The 13,315-nt window shown below is 38.8% G+C and overlaps 1 protein-coding gene across 10 annotated transcripts in view; it reads right to left on the bottom strand.

Annotated features, from left to right (window-relative positions):
* EZH2 (enhancer of zeste 2 polycomb repressive complex 2 subunit) overlaps window positions 1-12,857 on the bottom strand; it is a 40,139-nt gene extending 27,282 nt beyond the window's left edge. The window contains exons 1-4 of one of the 10 annotated variants that reach the window (XM_060156441.1): window positions 10,828-12,855; window positions 10,167-10,290; window positions 9,453-9,570; window positions 1,557-1,735 (exon numbers count right to left, since the gene is read on the bottom strand). In XM_060156441.1, the coding sequence (XP_060012424.1) occupies window positions 1,557-1,735; window positions 9,453-9,570; window positions 10,167-10,283 (414 nt within the window). In that variant the 5' untranslated portion in view covers window positions 10,284-10,290; window positions 10,828-12,855. Of the gene's footprint in view, window positions 1-1,556; window positions 1,736-9,452; window positions 9,582-10,166; window positions 10,291-10,827 lie in introns of those variants that run through there. The other 9 variants (XM_060156442.1, XM_060156448.1, XM_060156444.1 and 6 more) reach the window with 9 other exon arrangements.
* Window positions 12,858-13,315: the final 458 nt, after the last annotated feature.

Genomic DNA, 13,315 nt, shown 5'->3' with positions numbered 1-13,315 from the left:
CAAAATGAGGAGGAGACTGAGGTTCAGAGAGGTTAAATAACTTGCCTAGTCAGAAAGGTAGTAAATTACCAAGCCAGGATGGAAGCCTAAGTCTGATTCTAACACCCACAAGCTTCATGCCTATGCTCTAGTTCTCACCCTGAGATGCCCGTGCAATGGGTGCTGTGCAAGAGAGACACCCAACAGTGTCACAGGGCATCTCCTCCCCCAGCATCTGCCTCTTGTCCTATTCCTACCATGTCTTCATTCCTTCTTCTTAAGTTACTTAACCAGGTCACTCTGGGGCAAGGAGTGGTTATAACTACGGAATAAAGTGCTATACACTACCCAGTGATTTTAAATACAAAATAATTTCATTTCTTGCAAAACAATTAAATTGGAGTTTTTGATTTTTGTTCTACACATGGTGGAGGTAAATTAATTCTGTGATTTTAATTCTGAAGACTGGCCCCCTTTAAAGCCTGGGGGGCGAGGGGGAACGGCTGCTTCTCCAACTCTGACTTATTCACCTGCTTTAATATCTAAATCCAAGGTCACACTTACGGGAGGACTGCTGAATATCCTATTCAACTACCAGACAGGAGGAACGCTGGCTCTGTTCCACCTGTTTGCTCTAGTGACAGAAAATGCTCTGAGTCTACTGAACGAGGTCAGCTGACTTTTCCGTTAACAGAAAGAACTTAGAGAAGCACAGAAAATAAGACAGCAAAGGCTGCAGCGCTAAATACTATCTCCAACCCCACACCTGCCATACCCCCATGACCCATCACCTCAATTCTGAGTCATAAAAGTGTCACCAAGGGGCTGGAAATAAGCTCTCAAAGCGGCTGTGGCAGAGCGTGGTTTTACCTCTGTCTCGCAACAATACTCAGCACAGTGTCTCAAAAAAGAGTAGGCACTCAAAAAATGTTTCTGGAACGAACCGACTGCATTTGCTGATTTTCCCCTAATGGAGACTTCGACTTCAATTTCTTTTTAAAGCTAAGAGAACACCTATTTAGCAAATTGAAGGTCTATACCCACCTCATTATCTATGTAGTATCTCTAGAAACCTACCCCATTCTTTAACTATTAACCTTAACTAATAACCATATCCCTTTCATTTATGAAATAATATTCAAATGCAAAAGCATTTGTTGGTAAAACAAGTTTGGGAATTCTTATTTATTGACTTACAGGAAAATTACTCAAAAATCCCAGTTACTTACCAGTAACTTTTTTTCTTTGAAAATGTATCATCCTTGACACTTTATATTATTGTCTCGTATCACTCAGAGCACTGAAAAGGATTTTGACCTCATGGGTCTCCACAGCATTTTACCTGATCAGAGTCATATGTCTTGGACTCAGGAACTCACTAGGAGACCAATATCAACAAATTAAATTCTCTAATTCTAGTTCCAACCTGAGGATCACACAAGGAAGTTGTTGTAGGTAATCCATCATTGATGGTAAAGAAAGAAAACAACTCTATTAGTTACCAAGGATGCTACATTTTCAGAGAAACACAGCTTACTGGTAAGTAACCAGGTTCCTCTGAGGATGGATAGACTTACATCAACCAGCTGGTACAATAGGCGACTGTGTGGCTGGACCACTGGGAGCTGGAGAGGGAAGTCAAGCCAAAAATAGTAGTTGTAGGAGTACACAACCAAACTGAGACTCTTGGCAGAAGGCTGGTTCCAAGTAAAAACTGTGTTATGGAAAATCGTAGAGGGAAGAGCAGGTGAATGGCCTGCAGGGAAGGGAAAGAAATTAACACACCCTACTATGTGCCAAGCACTGTGCTAGAGACTTTACCAAAGTTAACTTCTTTAAAATTCACCACTACCCTAGGAGGTAGGTATGACTCCCCATCTTACAGTGGGACATCACAAAGGGCAACAGTCATAGCCATCCGGTCTCTCAACAATCTTTAACATTAGAAGGGTTATGTCCGACTTCCATATAGTAGGGGGAAAATATACACTCAGTTAGCCAAGTTAAAAATATTCTTGGATCCTGGTTGGTCCACTTAATTCAAGCCAGAGACACAATGAACTGGTGATGTTGTCTAATATCCTTTAGCTTTTCCGAGTAAAAACAGTAAGGAACTGCCTCACATCTGAGGTGTATGGAAGAAAGCATGAGCTGCCACCCAGCTCCAGGGAAAAGCTGAGGATTTCTGAAACTACCCACATTCTTCAAGATTTGAGTAGAGAAAAGATGACACACCAAGTTTTAAACCAGCTAGGCCTTCTGGTGAAAGTGATCGTGTACATAACTTAATTTCAGACTGCTTTTATGTGAAGTAAGTACTGAAGAAAAAACTGGAATGAGGTAAGTATCAGTTCTGGGTCAAGAAAAGCTCATAGTAGAAGTGAGTTCCTAACTCACTCAGGATGATTAGGAGAAGGGTGGCTAAGGAGAGGGTCAGAAATAAAACATCCTGGTCGGATCTTGACACAGGCACATTTAATTAAAGCAGCTAATCAAGGGCGCTGGAGCTAAGGAGTACAAGAGTGGTTCACGCCAGACTGTAAATTATTCTCATTTCTGCTGCTGGATATGTATGTTGCAGAGCCGTCCGGACTGGGGGGAACCTCCACCAGCAACACGAGGCTCTCGCCCTGAGCTCACTTAAGAACAGAAAGATGCTGCCCTATAAGCATCAGTCTGGCGCTTCTTCCAGGGCGGGGGGCGGGGGGGGGCGGCATATACAGCATTTCACACAGAACAGGTAACATGTGAAGTACAATTTCAGGAAGTCTGGACCCTTAAAGCTCTTCCCTGCGTCCTAGCTTCAGAAGCCTGAGCCCGAGTAAAGAAGTCATAAATCTATAAACCTGGTTAATATAGTAACTATTAAAAACCCAATGCAGTCTGGGTCTGAAGGGGGCTGTTAGGGTAAATCATCTCCTCATAATCTGCAGTTTTGCTAAAATACTGAAGATCAGAAACAGAACAATAGTCACAGGACATAAGTTGGTAGAACTACAAAAACACCCAACGCAGCATGTAAAGCACGTAACCAGAGCCATGTTTGTCCGTGACATGCAAACTCAAGAACCTAATTCAGTAATAGTCCTGCGAGTGGCAAACAAGACCATTGCTATCATTGAAAAAAAAAAAGAAAGTAAACAAAAACTAAGAAGCAGAACAAAGAATAAAGTCATGGTTTCCATCAGCTGTGGCAGCACAGCCGTTGTGAAGCCTCGCTCCCGTGAGTGGACGTGGGGCTGAACGCCACAGAGCAGCAGAGCCATTGGCTAAGGTAAAAGGGCAGGACGGCCACCGGACCGTAGTCTCAGAAGCGCGAAGCCCTTGCTCAGGTGCTAAACCTGCTCCGTGACCACCAATCAGACAGGCCAATTCTGCTGATCCTTGCAAAACAGATTTATAACCGCTCCCCAATTGCTCACGGATTGATCATTTAGTGAATCGTGCTGAAACAACAAAGCCAAATAGAAAAACAATTGAAAACAAAATTCCCCACTCACTCTTTACACCAAAGGAAATTCCAAATAGGTTAAATGATGTTAAAATATAAAAATGAAAACTAGAAGGAAAGATGGGTAATTTATAATCTTGAAGTGGATAAAGGCTTTGTAAGCCTTAAAGAAACACAGAAATCAAAAGAAGAAATTCTAATTTGACTACATAAACATTTAAAACTTCTGTATAACCAAAACATCCCAGAAATAGCATGAAAATGGGGGGGAAAATCTGCAGAACGGATGATTAAATCTTGTATTTATAATATACAAAAAGTCCTTTAAAATCATAAGAAAAAGTCCAACCCAATTTTAAAAGATCCAAGACCATAACAGCCAACTCATAAAAGAAATATAAACAAATAGGTACTTAAAATTAACTTCACTGATGAACGAAAGGAGAGCAAATTACAGTAATGTTTTACCTATCACACTGACAAAGATTAACATTTTATGTTGGGAATATAGATAAACAGACACCACTATAAACAGTTGGTGAGAGTATAAATGTAAAACTTTTGGGGGGCAATCTGGTAATAGCTATTAAAAATTTAAATATGCATATCCTCTTGACCTAGTAATACTGTTTCCAGAAACTCTTCCTACAAAATTACTCAAAAGATGCAAAGATGTGTATGAAGGATATTCACTGAAAGGCTAACTGCAAAAGGAAAAAATAAAAACCTAAATGTTCATCAATTATGAATAGGGCAATTAATTATGGTAAATCCGCAGGACCAAGCACTGTGCATTGTTGAAGATACTGAAGACCTGGACAGATGGCCCCAAAAGGCAGGCATGTTTTATCTGGGAATAACTTTTTAAAATAAAATATATATTATCATTATAATTAACATGTCATAGAAAAAGAAATCAGAGAATAAAAGTCACAGGGCTTGGACGACAGGGCCTTTTGCTCCTGTTTCATATATTTCTGTTTTATTTGAATTTTTACAGTTAATATTTTACAGTGACCTTTTAATTGAAGAAAAAGATAAAAAACAAAAGTTTCATTGACCCAACAGATATTCACATTAGCTAGTATTAAAAGTGCCTCATCGGTTGCCAAGGTAGCTCATGAAATCTACCCAACCCTCTCAAAATGGTACTCAAATAATATTCTTTTACAAAATCTAGTAAGAGGAGATAAAACAGAATCCTAAGCAGTGGATTTAAGTCAATCCAAATTATCAAGCTAAACTGTGATAGTAGTTCAAGGTCTAATAAAATTTTCTTATTTCTTCAGAGCAATGAACAATTTTTAACACTGCAGACTAGATAAGCATTTCTTTGGGTTTTGGTTCATTCTGTTTGTTTTCAAAACAGCTGTCAAAATTTGGTTTTGCATTTTGAGGACAGACTTGATCTCTGTACTGGTCAATTTAACAATAAATTTTAAAACACAAACTGTATACACAGTGTTCTTGGAGAAAAACAGCAAATTAAACACAACTTCTGGTTTATTCAGCAGTACAAAATAAACATTTGACATTTTTGAAAAGTTCACTTTTTAAACTTAAGATATATAATCTTAAATTTAAAATATGAACTCAGACATCATAAGTGTATGATATATCTTTAATATATGATAATAATATATAAACTCAAACAACAGAAGTGATCTTTTTTTTACATGGCCTTTTTGGAAAAGCATAAAATGCTTATATTAGCTTCCTTTCAAAAGCAAAGGAACACCTCCTTATGGTCATTAAGTAATATTCCATCTATTTCAGCCGAAAGAAAGCCAGAAAGGAAGCAAAGGCTACCGTGATTTGAAAAAGTGACCCGAGCAGGAAAGACTGGCAGAGTTAACACAAGATTCAACCAACAGATGGTTAAGAGGGACAAAGAGCAGCAGAAAGCAACTAAGAAACCAGTTTCTTGAGGAACCAAGAAAGGATGGATATGTTCAGACTGAGAGTAAAGACACACACTTGGGAGAACCATTCATCTATGTCTAAGACATGAGAAAAATGACCCAGCTCCCTGCCACATCTGCTCAAATGCTGGGCAGGACATATTGGTCCTATAATCCTGAAATTCACAAAGGAAAGAAAGCATGTTACTGTGTTGAAAGTTGGGAGTATATTTAAGTAAAGAGCACTACACATTGGGTACACCAGCATGTTATTTTTTCTTTGTGTATAGTAACTAAATTTCTATTTACAATTAACTGAGGAAAGTGCATTACCACGTCAATAAATAATGCAATCAAGTGTTTACAGATAAACAAGACAATGTTTTTCTTCTCCTTCAACAAAAATAAGCCCAAACTGCAAACTTACGAAAGAACTTATACATTCTGCATCATGAAAGAAGCCTCCCCTCCCGAAAAAAATTCATCTGCAAATAACAAATGATAGGTGATGAACTTAAAATTTTAAGATATCAATAGGAAGAGCAAACCTGTATGTACTGAAAAGTCCAAAAGACTTTTAATTCTTCATGAATATGAGGGCTAGGAGGTCCTTCTGATGCTGCTTGTTGTATGTGCTAAACATTCTGAAGAAGCCCCACTTTTCTTACTCTTTCATTAGTAAACAAGACACAGAATTCTTACAAGAACATTACATTCTCCTGGGAATCTAAAAATGCATATTGGCAGGATATTTTTAAATTATTAAACCAATCACACCACTTGCCCAGAAGACAGACATCATTTGAGCAAGCCTCCCTTTCACAGTCATAATACATACAAGTAATAAAAATCTTGATATGAAGAATGAAAGGGAAAAGTGCCTTGTTGTTTTCAGCAAGAAATGGAAAATGTACAGAAAGAAATGCACTAGTAAGAACTACAAGAGTAACTCCTAAACCAGCTTCTTCGTCAAAACTGGAAAAACAGACACATTAAAGAACATGATTACCAATGTGCAGACTTAAAGAAGATAAAGTTCTTTACTGACTGATGAGACAAAGTAATGAATGTCACCTAGAAATAATCTTCTGACAAACAGCCACATACTATGGCAATACGGCATACATCCCTTGGCCTGTATGTATCGTTTCATAACATTTTTAAGCTGAATGCTCCTTAAAAAGATAAACTGAAGAGCAAAGAAAATATATGTAACATATATTACAGTCACTGTCTTCAAGAAGTCAGAAGTATTTTTAAAAAGAGAAAATAGACACATACTCTGTATTAAGATCCTATAGGCAACACGGCTTAGGTTCTGTAACTTCAACACCAAAAAATAAGTACCCACAAGTCTCCTAAAAGCATGCATTAAGGAAACAACAGACTAAAGATGTGGTCTCCAGGTCGACTGCAGGGCTCCTTGATCTCAAGTCAGAATCTACAGCAGTCACTTCATGAGATCAGAGAGTAAACTTGTCAGACTTTCTTTACTAAAATAACCTAGAGAAAATTGGTCATTTTAAAACTGAGCTTATCCCCTTCTACAAGTACAGAAGGGAATAAAGTAGAAGACTTGAGTGAATGACTGAAAATTGTCATTGAATCGTCGTCATGCTCAAAGGATTTAAACTGAAGACAGCACTTATAAAGGATCAGCTTATAAAAATAAGGACTTAATTAAAACACTGTTACAACAGCACTTCCAAATGTTGAAAGCCATGGACGTTCTAGGTGTTTGGGTCAACAGTGCAATCCCAAACTCTGCCAACCCTACAAGCCTATTACTAGGAAAGTCGTTGCAAAAGAGGCTAACTTATTTATCCTCCTGCTTCTGACCTAGTTGACTCCAACTTCTAAAGCATATAAAAGAAACTGATATATTGCTGGAAATGCTCAAACTGAAGAAAAAATAACAGGGATATAGTCCCATCTGAAAAGTAAGGAGACTAGACAGAGATCATTAAAGTCCTTTCCAGCCCTAAAATTCTATTATTTATTGTGATAACACCAAAAAGCTTATCACAAACTATAAACCTTCAGCTTCCAAAAGTCAGTGATGATGGTTTTAAAGGGGCCGGTGGGGGGCGGGGGGCGCGCTAGGAGGAGTAGAAGACGAATCACTTCAAGCAGAATCAGTAATTAAGAGTGGCTCAAAAACAAACGTGCTTTGACCAGAGTTCCATGCAACAAAACCTGAATTCCTGAGGCTAGGGGTTACTTTCCTCCTTTTCCCCTCCTGTTTTGTGAAAATGTTTTTTCTCAACCTGCATGGGGTACTAAGTTTAGAAAAACACTTGTTTCATTAAAATGCTAATTTCTTCTTACAATTTCTCTCACGAACTCAATAAAAAGTTAGGTATCTTTACATTCAATGACTTTTATCTCCACTTGACAAAATTAAAAGCAAAATGCAATTAGTAAATACTCATTTGAATAAACTGTACCCTTAAATTTAACACCAAAAATTGTATCATGAGCAATTCCGGTTGTACATAAATAATGAACTTTAATAATTTCTTAATGTGTCTGAGCAAAGTGTACTCTTCCAGGCCCACATCAGATCATTAGAGCAAGGAAACTGACTTTAATTCTTCTAAGGCTCAGTTTCCTCACCTGGGAATAAAAAAGTGGTAATACAACCATCACGAAGACAAAATGAGGTAGAGTAGTACCTAGTGCAGTGCCAGAGATCATTACTGCTGTTCACTTTTATTATAAATGTAGGCTGGGCTTTCAACAGCATTTTGAGGTTTGTAATGGGCGGCAAAATTAAGTATTCCGTGTGTTCCTACTTTATTTCTCCAAATTTCTAAAATGTATCCCTCTGGAGAGAAAAAAACGAGGTTTCTTCTCCCTTCACTTCAAAATTTCCAAAAGGTCACTTTCGAAAGAATTAGAGGCTCCATCCTGATCCCTTTCGAGAACATTCTGACTGGCAGAGAAAAGAATCCCTTTCACCCTTAGTATATTAATTAGTCATTTACCTCTAATGTGTAGGTCCTGACCTGTTGCAGAAGACTGGAAGGTGTTAATAACATATAATACATATTTATACAACTGCAAGTCAGAGCTTAAAGAGCGGTCAACTGACAAAATGCATAAATAACTAAGAATCATCCCAAGGCATATGTATCAGCATCAAGACCACAACACCATCACTGAAATCACCACTAGGACCATGTCTGTAGCACAGACTGAGCTACTATAACAGCACTGACCAGTCTCTGAAGCCAGTGCGTCACACAATCTCAACAGGTCTCATAAGACAGCAAATTAGTGCTTGATTATTACAATACCATATAAAAAATGACTGCTCATTGAAAACATTATTTTAGAACAAATTCCATTGTTTAGATGCCTTCCATGTTTAGACACCCAGGTCAACAATCATCTACTACATGGTATAATCTAAATTTCAAATCACTTTCTTCCCTCTTTCTGCGTCCATGCCCATTCAAATAGCATTCCATATCATATGCCATGTCTTCCTGCATAAAACAGGTACTTAAACAGAAATGCTTTAACCAAAATCCTACTGATTGGTTCTATACTGTGTAAGTTTCTGCCATTTTCTTTTCATCTGGCTGCCACTATGTTTTAATGTGTTATCTCATTATAAAATCTACCACAGATTTATTGCCTTCCTTTGAAAACAGTAATTTTTTGGAGTGATTAAGATCTACCTCGCTCGTTCAAAATAATTCTGTTAAAAAAGGAAATTCTGACCTCTCAACCCCAAATTTAAAAATTCTTATAGAGAGAGCCTTAGAATTTGGACAAAATGTATAATAAGAAGCTTGTTTACTCCATGAGTATGGATGAAAATGAACCATTTCTTACAGCACGGCTAATTCACATGAAGGGGGAGGAAAAAAGACAACTATGCATCAGAAAGCCTTGCTCTAACTTGTGATCTGATGAGGACATTCGAGAGTATTTAAAGTTCTTTTTTAATGAACAGTCTTATAAAAATCTAGGAATCAGCTGCACATTAAAGAGAAATAACAATAAAACAAGGGACATCCGAGGTCAGTGGCCTCCTCTCGACAACCAACCAACATTCCAAAAGCAAAAACCAAAATGCACTGATAATTCATACAGCGCGTGAGTTCACCAACCTCCCTGGTCCCGCGCAATGAGCTCACAGAAGTCAGGATGTGCACAGGCTGGATCCTTCGCTGTTTCCATTCTTGGTTTAAGATTTCTGTTCTTTCCAAAATTTTCTGACGATTGGAACTAAACATACTCTTTAAAAAAATGAAGGAGAGGAGAAAAGAAATTGTTCATTGTTAGAAAATTTGTAACATCTCTGATGAAGGTTAAAATTGAGTGATTCCTCAAAAGTATCAGGGACATTCCTTCAAAAGCATATGGATTTTACACTAAACTGTGGTTTCTCACGTTCAAGTAATACAAAAACACCACACCTATTATTTTACTGAGAGTAGAAGGGGAAGAGGAAATTATTTCCATCCTTTCTTTGTTAACTCTGTATATATCTATATTTTTTTTAAATCACAATGACTTTAGGAACACAGTACCATGAAACACATTCCTTTGTATTTGGGTCCTGGGTCTCCACATGCAGTACAAAGTTACACTGAAAAGATGGTGATTTCCAAGTAGACCGAATAACCATTAGATTAAAATCTTTCCACTTCACTAATGTGCATGGTACGATTTTTATGTTAAGACAGACCAAGGACCTTAACTTCCAAGTTTTCATTTATCTTACAGTAAATAAGACCATTTACCCTTTCAAATTAAAACTTATCTTTAGGGAGTAAACCATCCTTAACTGTACCCGCATTTTCACAGAAGACGGAGGATACCTTGACTTCGTCAGCTCGCCTGAACCTCTTGAGCTGCCGCAGGCGCATGTACTCTGACTTTACACGCTTCCGCCAACACACTGGTCCCTTCTCAGATTTCTTCCCAGTCTGGCCCATGATTATTCTAAAAGCAATGGTTTCATATTAAAATCACTAATCTAACCAGCCTGAATATGACCACTTGTGTTTTAATCCCCAGCAAACTAACAATCAACGAAAGAAATGACACATAATTACACTGTTGATATTTGCAAGAAGGGTTCTCATTTGTTCTGCATGGTGAAGTCCTTAAAAACATTTCATTCCAAGTATAAATTTTTATTTAATACAACTTTTAAAAGACATTTTTATTTACAAAGATACTCCACTTCTAACTGCAGTCATCCTACAGAAATGTGACCCATTGCAGGAGTTAAGTATATACAGTAATGAGCTGTGAGATCCACACGTGTGGAGTGAAAAAAAAATGTAGACAGATATTCTAAGTTTTTCATCATTAAATTAGTTGCTACAGGCATAAATGAATGACTGAAAAAGATAAATCTGAAAAAGAAGTAAAATCTACATATAGCACCAAAGGTAGAAAATATACAGTACAACATGTGATAACTGTACAAATTAAAGTATTCCTCCTACACGCACTTTCAACCATGCTTCTCACCTTCAACACTGTGATGAAAGTCTGTGTCTCTGCCTCGGGCCACCTTTCCTCCCATGGGGGCTCCTCTGCTAGCCAGAGGAGAAGGAAGGCAGGGACCCCTTCCGCCCCATCTGTGGTTGCAGAGGCTCTGGAAGCCGGTTATGTACAATGTGGGCTCAGTCTGCAGTCCACCGGATGTCCAGTTCACACCACAGAGTCTAAACGAGTGTCCTCTTCCAGAACATTTGTTCATCAAAGTGTTAAAACTGTACTTGTATCTTCAAAAGATTAGAAGGACATTCCTCTATCGGATGGTGCAAAGGTGCCACATTAGGGATTTGTGCTTTAATTTATCTAAGTGCAATGGAAAGTCATAGAGTGTTTTAAGTAAAGGGGCAGGGGTAAGATTTACACTCTGGAAAGCCCAGCTGACTGCAGTGCAGCGGCAGGAGGGGCTGGAAGAGAGTAAAAGGCAAAGGTGAGGCCAGGTGAGACTGGAAGGCGGGACTGTCCCTAGACAAGAGACGACGCAGCTTCTTCAACGACACCAGTGATGAGAGAAAGGAAATGATTTCAAGAGTCACTTGAGAGCAAACATGGCAAGGATTTCAATATGGGGAAGATGGTTTTCTGGCCTGAATAACTGAGTAGGGTTTCATGTACCTGCTTACATAGAGCCCTCGGGCATAGAGAAAATTGCCTAAGGAGAGGAATTAGAGAAAGAAAAGGAACCCAGAGGTCAGTGGTAACTTTCTGTACGAATATTCCACCATCAAACCACGAAAGAGAATACAAATGGTGGATTATTGAAGCTGAGAGAGGGGCAAAGAAAGCACGTAATTAATGCCTAGTAAGAATCAGTCAATGAATATACAAAGATGAATGAAACGCAGAACTTGCCCTTGCGACGACGCTTATAACTGACCTAAGAAGGCCTAAAGGAACGGACTTTACAATATGAGATAAATATGCAAAAGTACTGGGGCTGAGGGTGGGAGACACAAGCAAGGAGCTGCAGAAGGATGGCAGCAAAGTGACCACTCAACCTTAAAAGTTGAGCCGGGTTTCAAAAGGCAAAGAGAGAACGGAAGGGGCTCAGGTAAGAGCAGGAGCCAGCTGGGTTCGGGGCTGTAAGGGCGGCGAGGGGCCGCCAGCCGACCCTGCAAACAAAGGTGGACCCCAAATTAGGTAAAGAGCCCAAATTACAAGAATCGAGGGAATGAGAAGAATGAAGAGATTTCAGAACTTAAGATAAAGACAGTTGAACTTAAGATAAAGACAGTTCAATGAGATCACAGAGATAGGACTGAGTCCCATAAAAGCTTCAAAGTGCGACCTTGCCTGGGGTGCTGAGTGGAACAAAGATGACAGTCCTCAGAGCTGAGAAGATTAAACCCCACAGCCCATCCCAACTTGGCGGAAACACAGAAAGCGGGGAAGAAGTTAGGAAGACGGTGAGGCCGGGCAAAAAGACGCCAAAGTTAGGGAGAGCCTGGAGCTTTATTCTAAAAACGACTATGTGGCAGTTTTTTGCTTTCACATCTGCTGGTTAGTTAACAGATGAGCTCAGGTAATTCTATGCAAATTATTTTCAGACACTTAGCACTTCAAAGGCCTGGCTAGAAAGGAGAGGAATCAGATAAAAGGGATGATCTGTTGCATTAGCTCAGAAACTCATCACAACTAGTCCCATCTGCTGCTTCCCCAAATTCATGGTCCTGGGAGGCGGCACCACCATGCCTGATAAAAACCTGCACTGGGAACACGGCTTTCGTTTTCATTGATATGCAACACGGGTATCACTACAATGCATTTTTTAAGGTGCATTTTTTATGTCGTGGTGAAGAGGTGTCATTTCAATAGTTAGCACTTCATGTTTTCCACTGGAACCCTCCGTGTCTAACACGCTGTAATACCTTCTATGTGTTTCTACCATTAGTATCAACACCTCTGGAAAAGTATGTCAGGACAAAACCAAAGCTGTTACACTAAACTAACAAGTCGCTCCATCAATGACAAAACACTTCAAAGTTGATTTGGAACCAACCTCTCTGTAAGAGGGCATGAAAGGATACGTTTCCACGTTTATAAACTTCACAAAGTTCCTCCAAATAAAGAAGTAAGTAAGTGAAGGTTTTAAGCTACAGAACGATCTGGTAAATATACACAATAGAAAAGAAAAGAAAAAAGGACAGTGATTCATTTAGGGGAAATTATCAAAATATAAGAATCATGACCTCCGAATTAGGATAAGAAATGAAACTGTACAGACTGTTGTTTAAAAGTATAGGGATAAACAGGCAGATCCATGGAAAAAAATAACAAAATTTAAGGCACCATCAGAAGGATGTTTTACATAAGACAAACTGCCTCCGACTGTCACAGCATTCACAACGTATTAAAATCACATCTTCACCTTCTTCACCCCACTTCACCCCCACTGGAAGTTCCTCAGTCTCAAGAACAATTTTTCTCCATTTGTAAAATCGCAGGCTGTGTGCCTGGCAAA

Source organism: Lagenorhynchus albirostris, chromosome 8, assembly GCF_949774975.1.
Source record: "Lagenorhynchus albirostris chromosome 8, mLagAlb1.1, whole genome shotgun sequence".
Taxonomy (NCBI): Eukaryota; Metazoa; Chordata; class Mammalia; order Artiodactyla; family Delphinidae; genus Lagenorhynchus; species Lagenorhynchus albirostris.
Note: the sequence above shows the minus strand (reverse complement) of the source record. Positions and strands in the feature narration are given on the sequence as shown.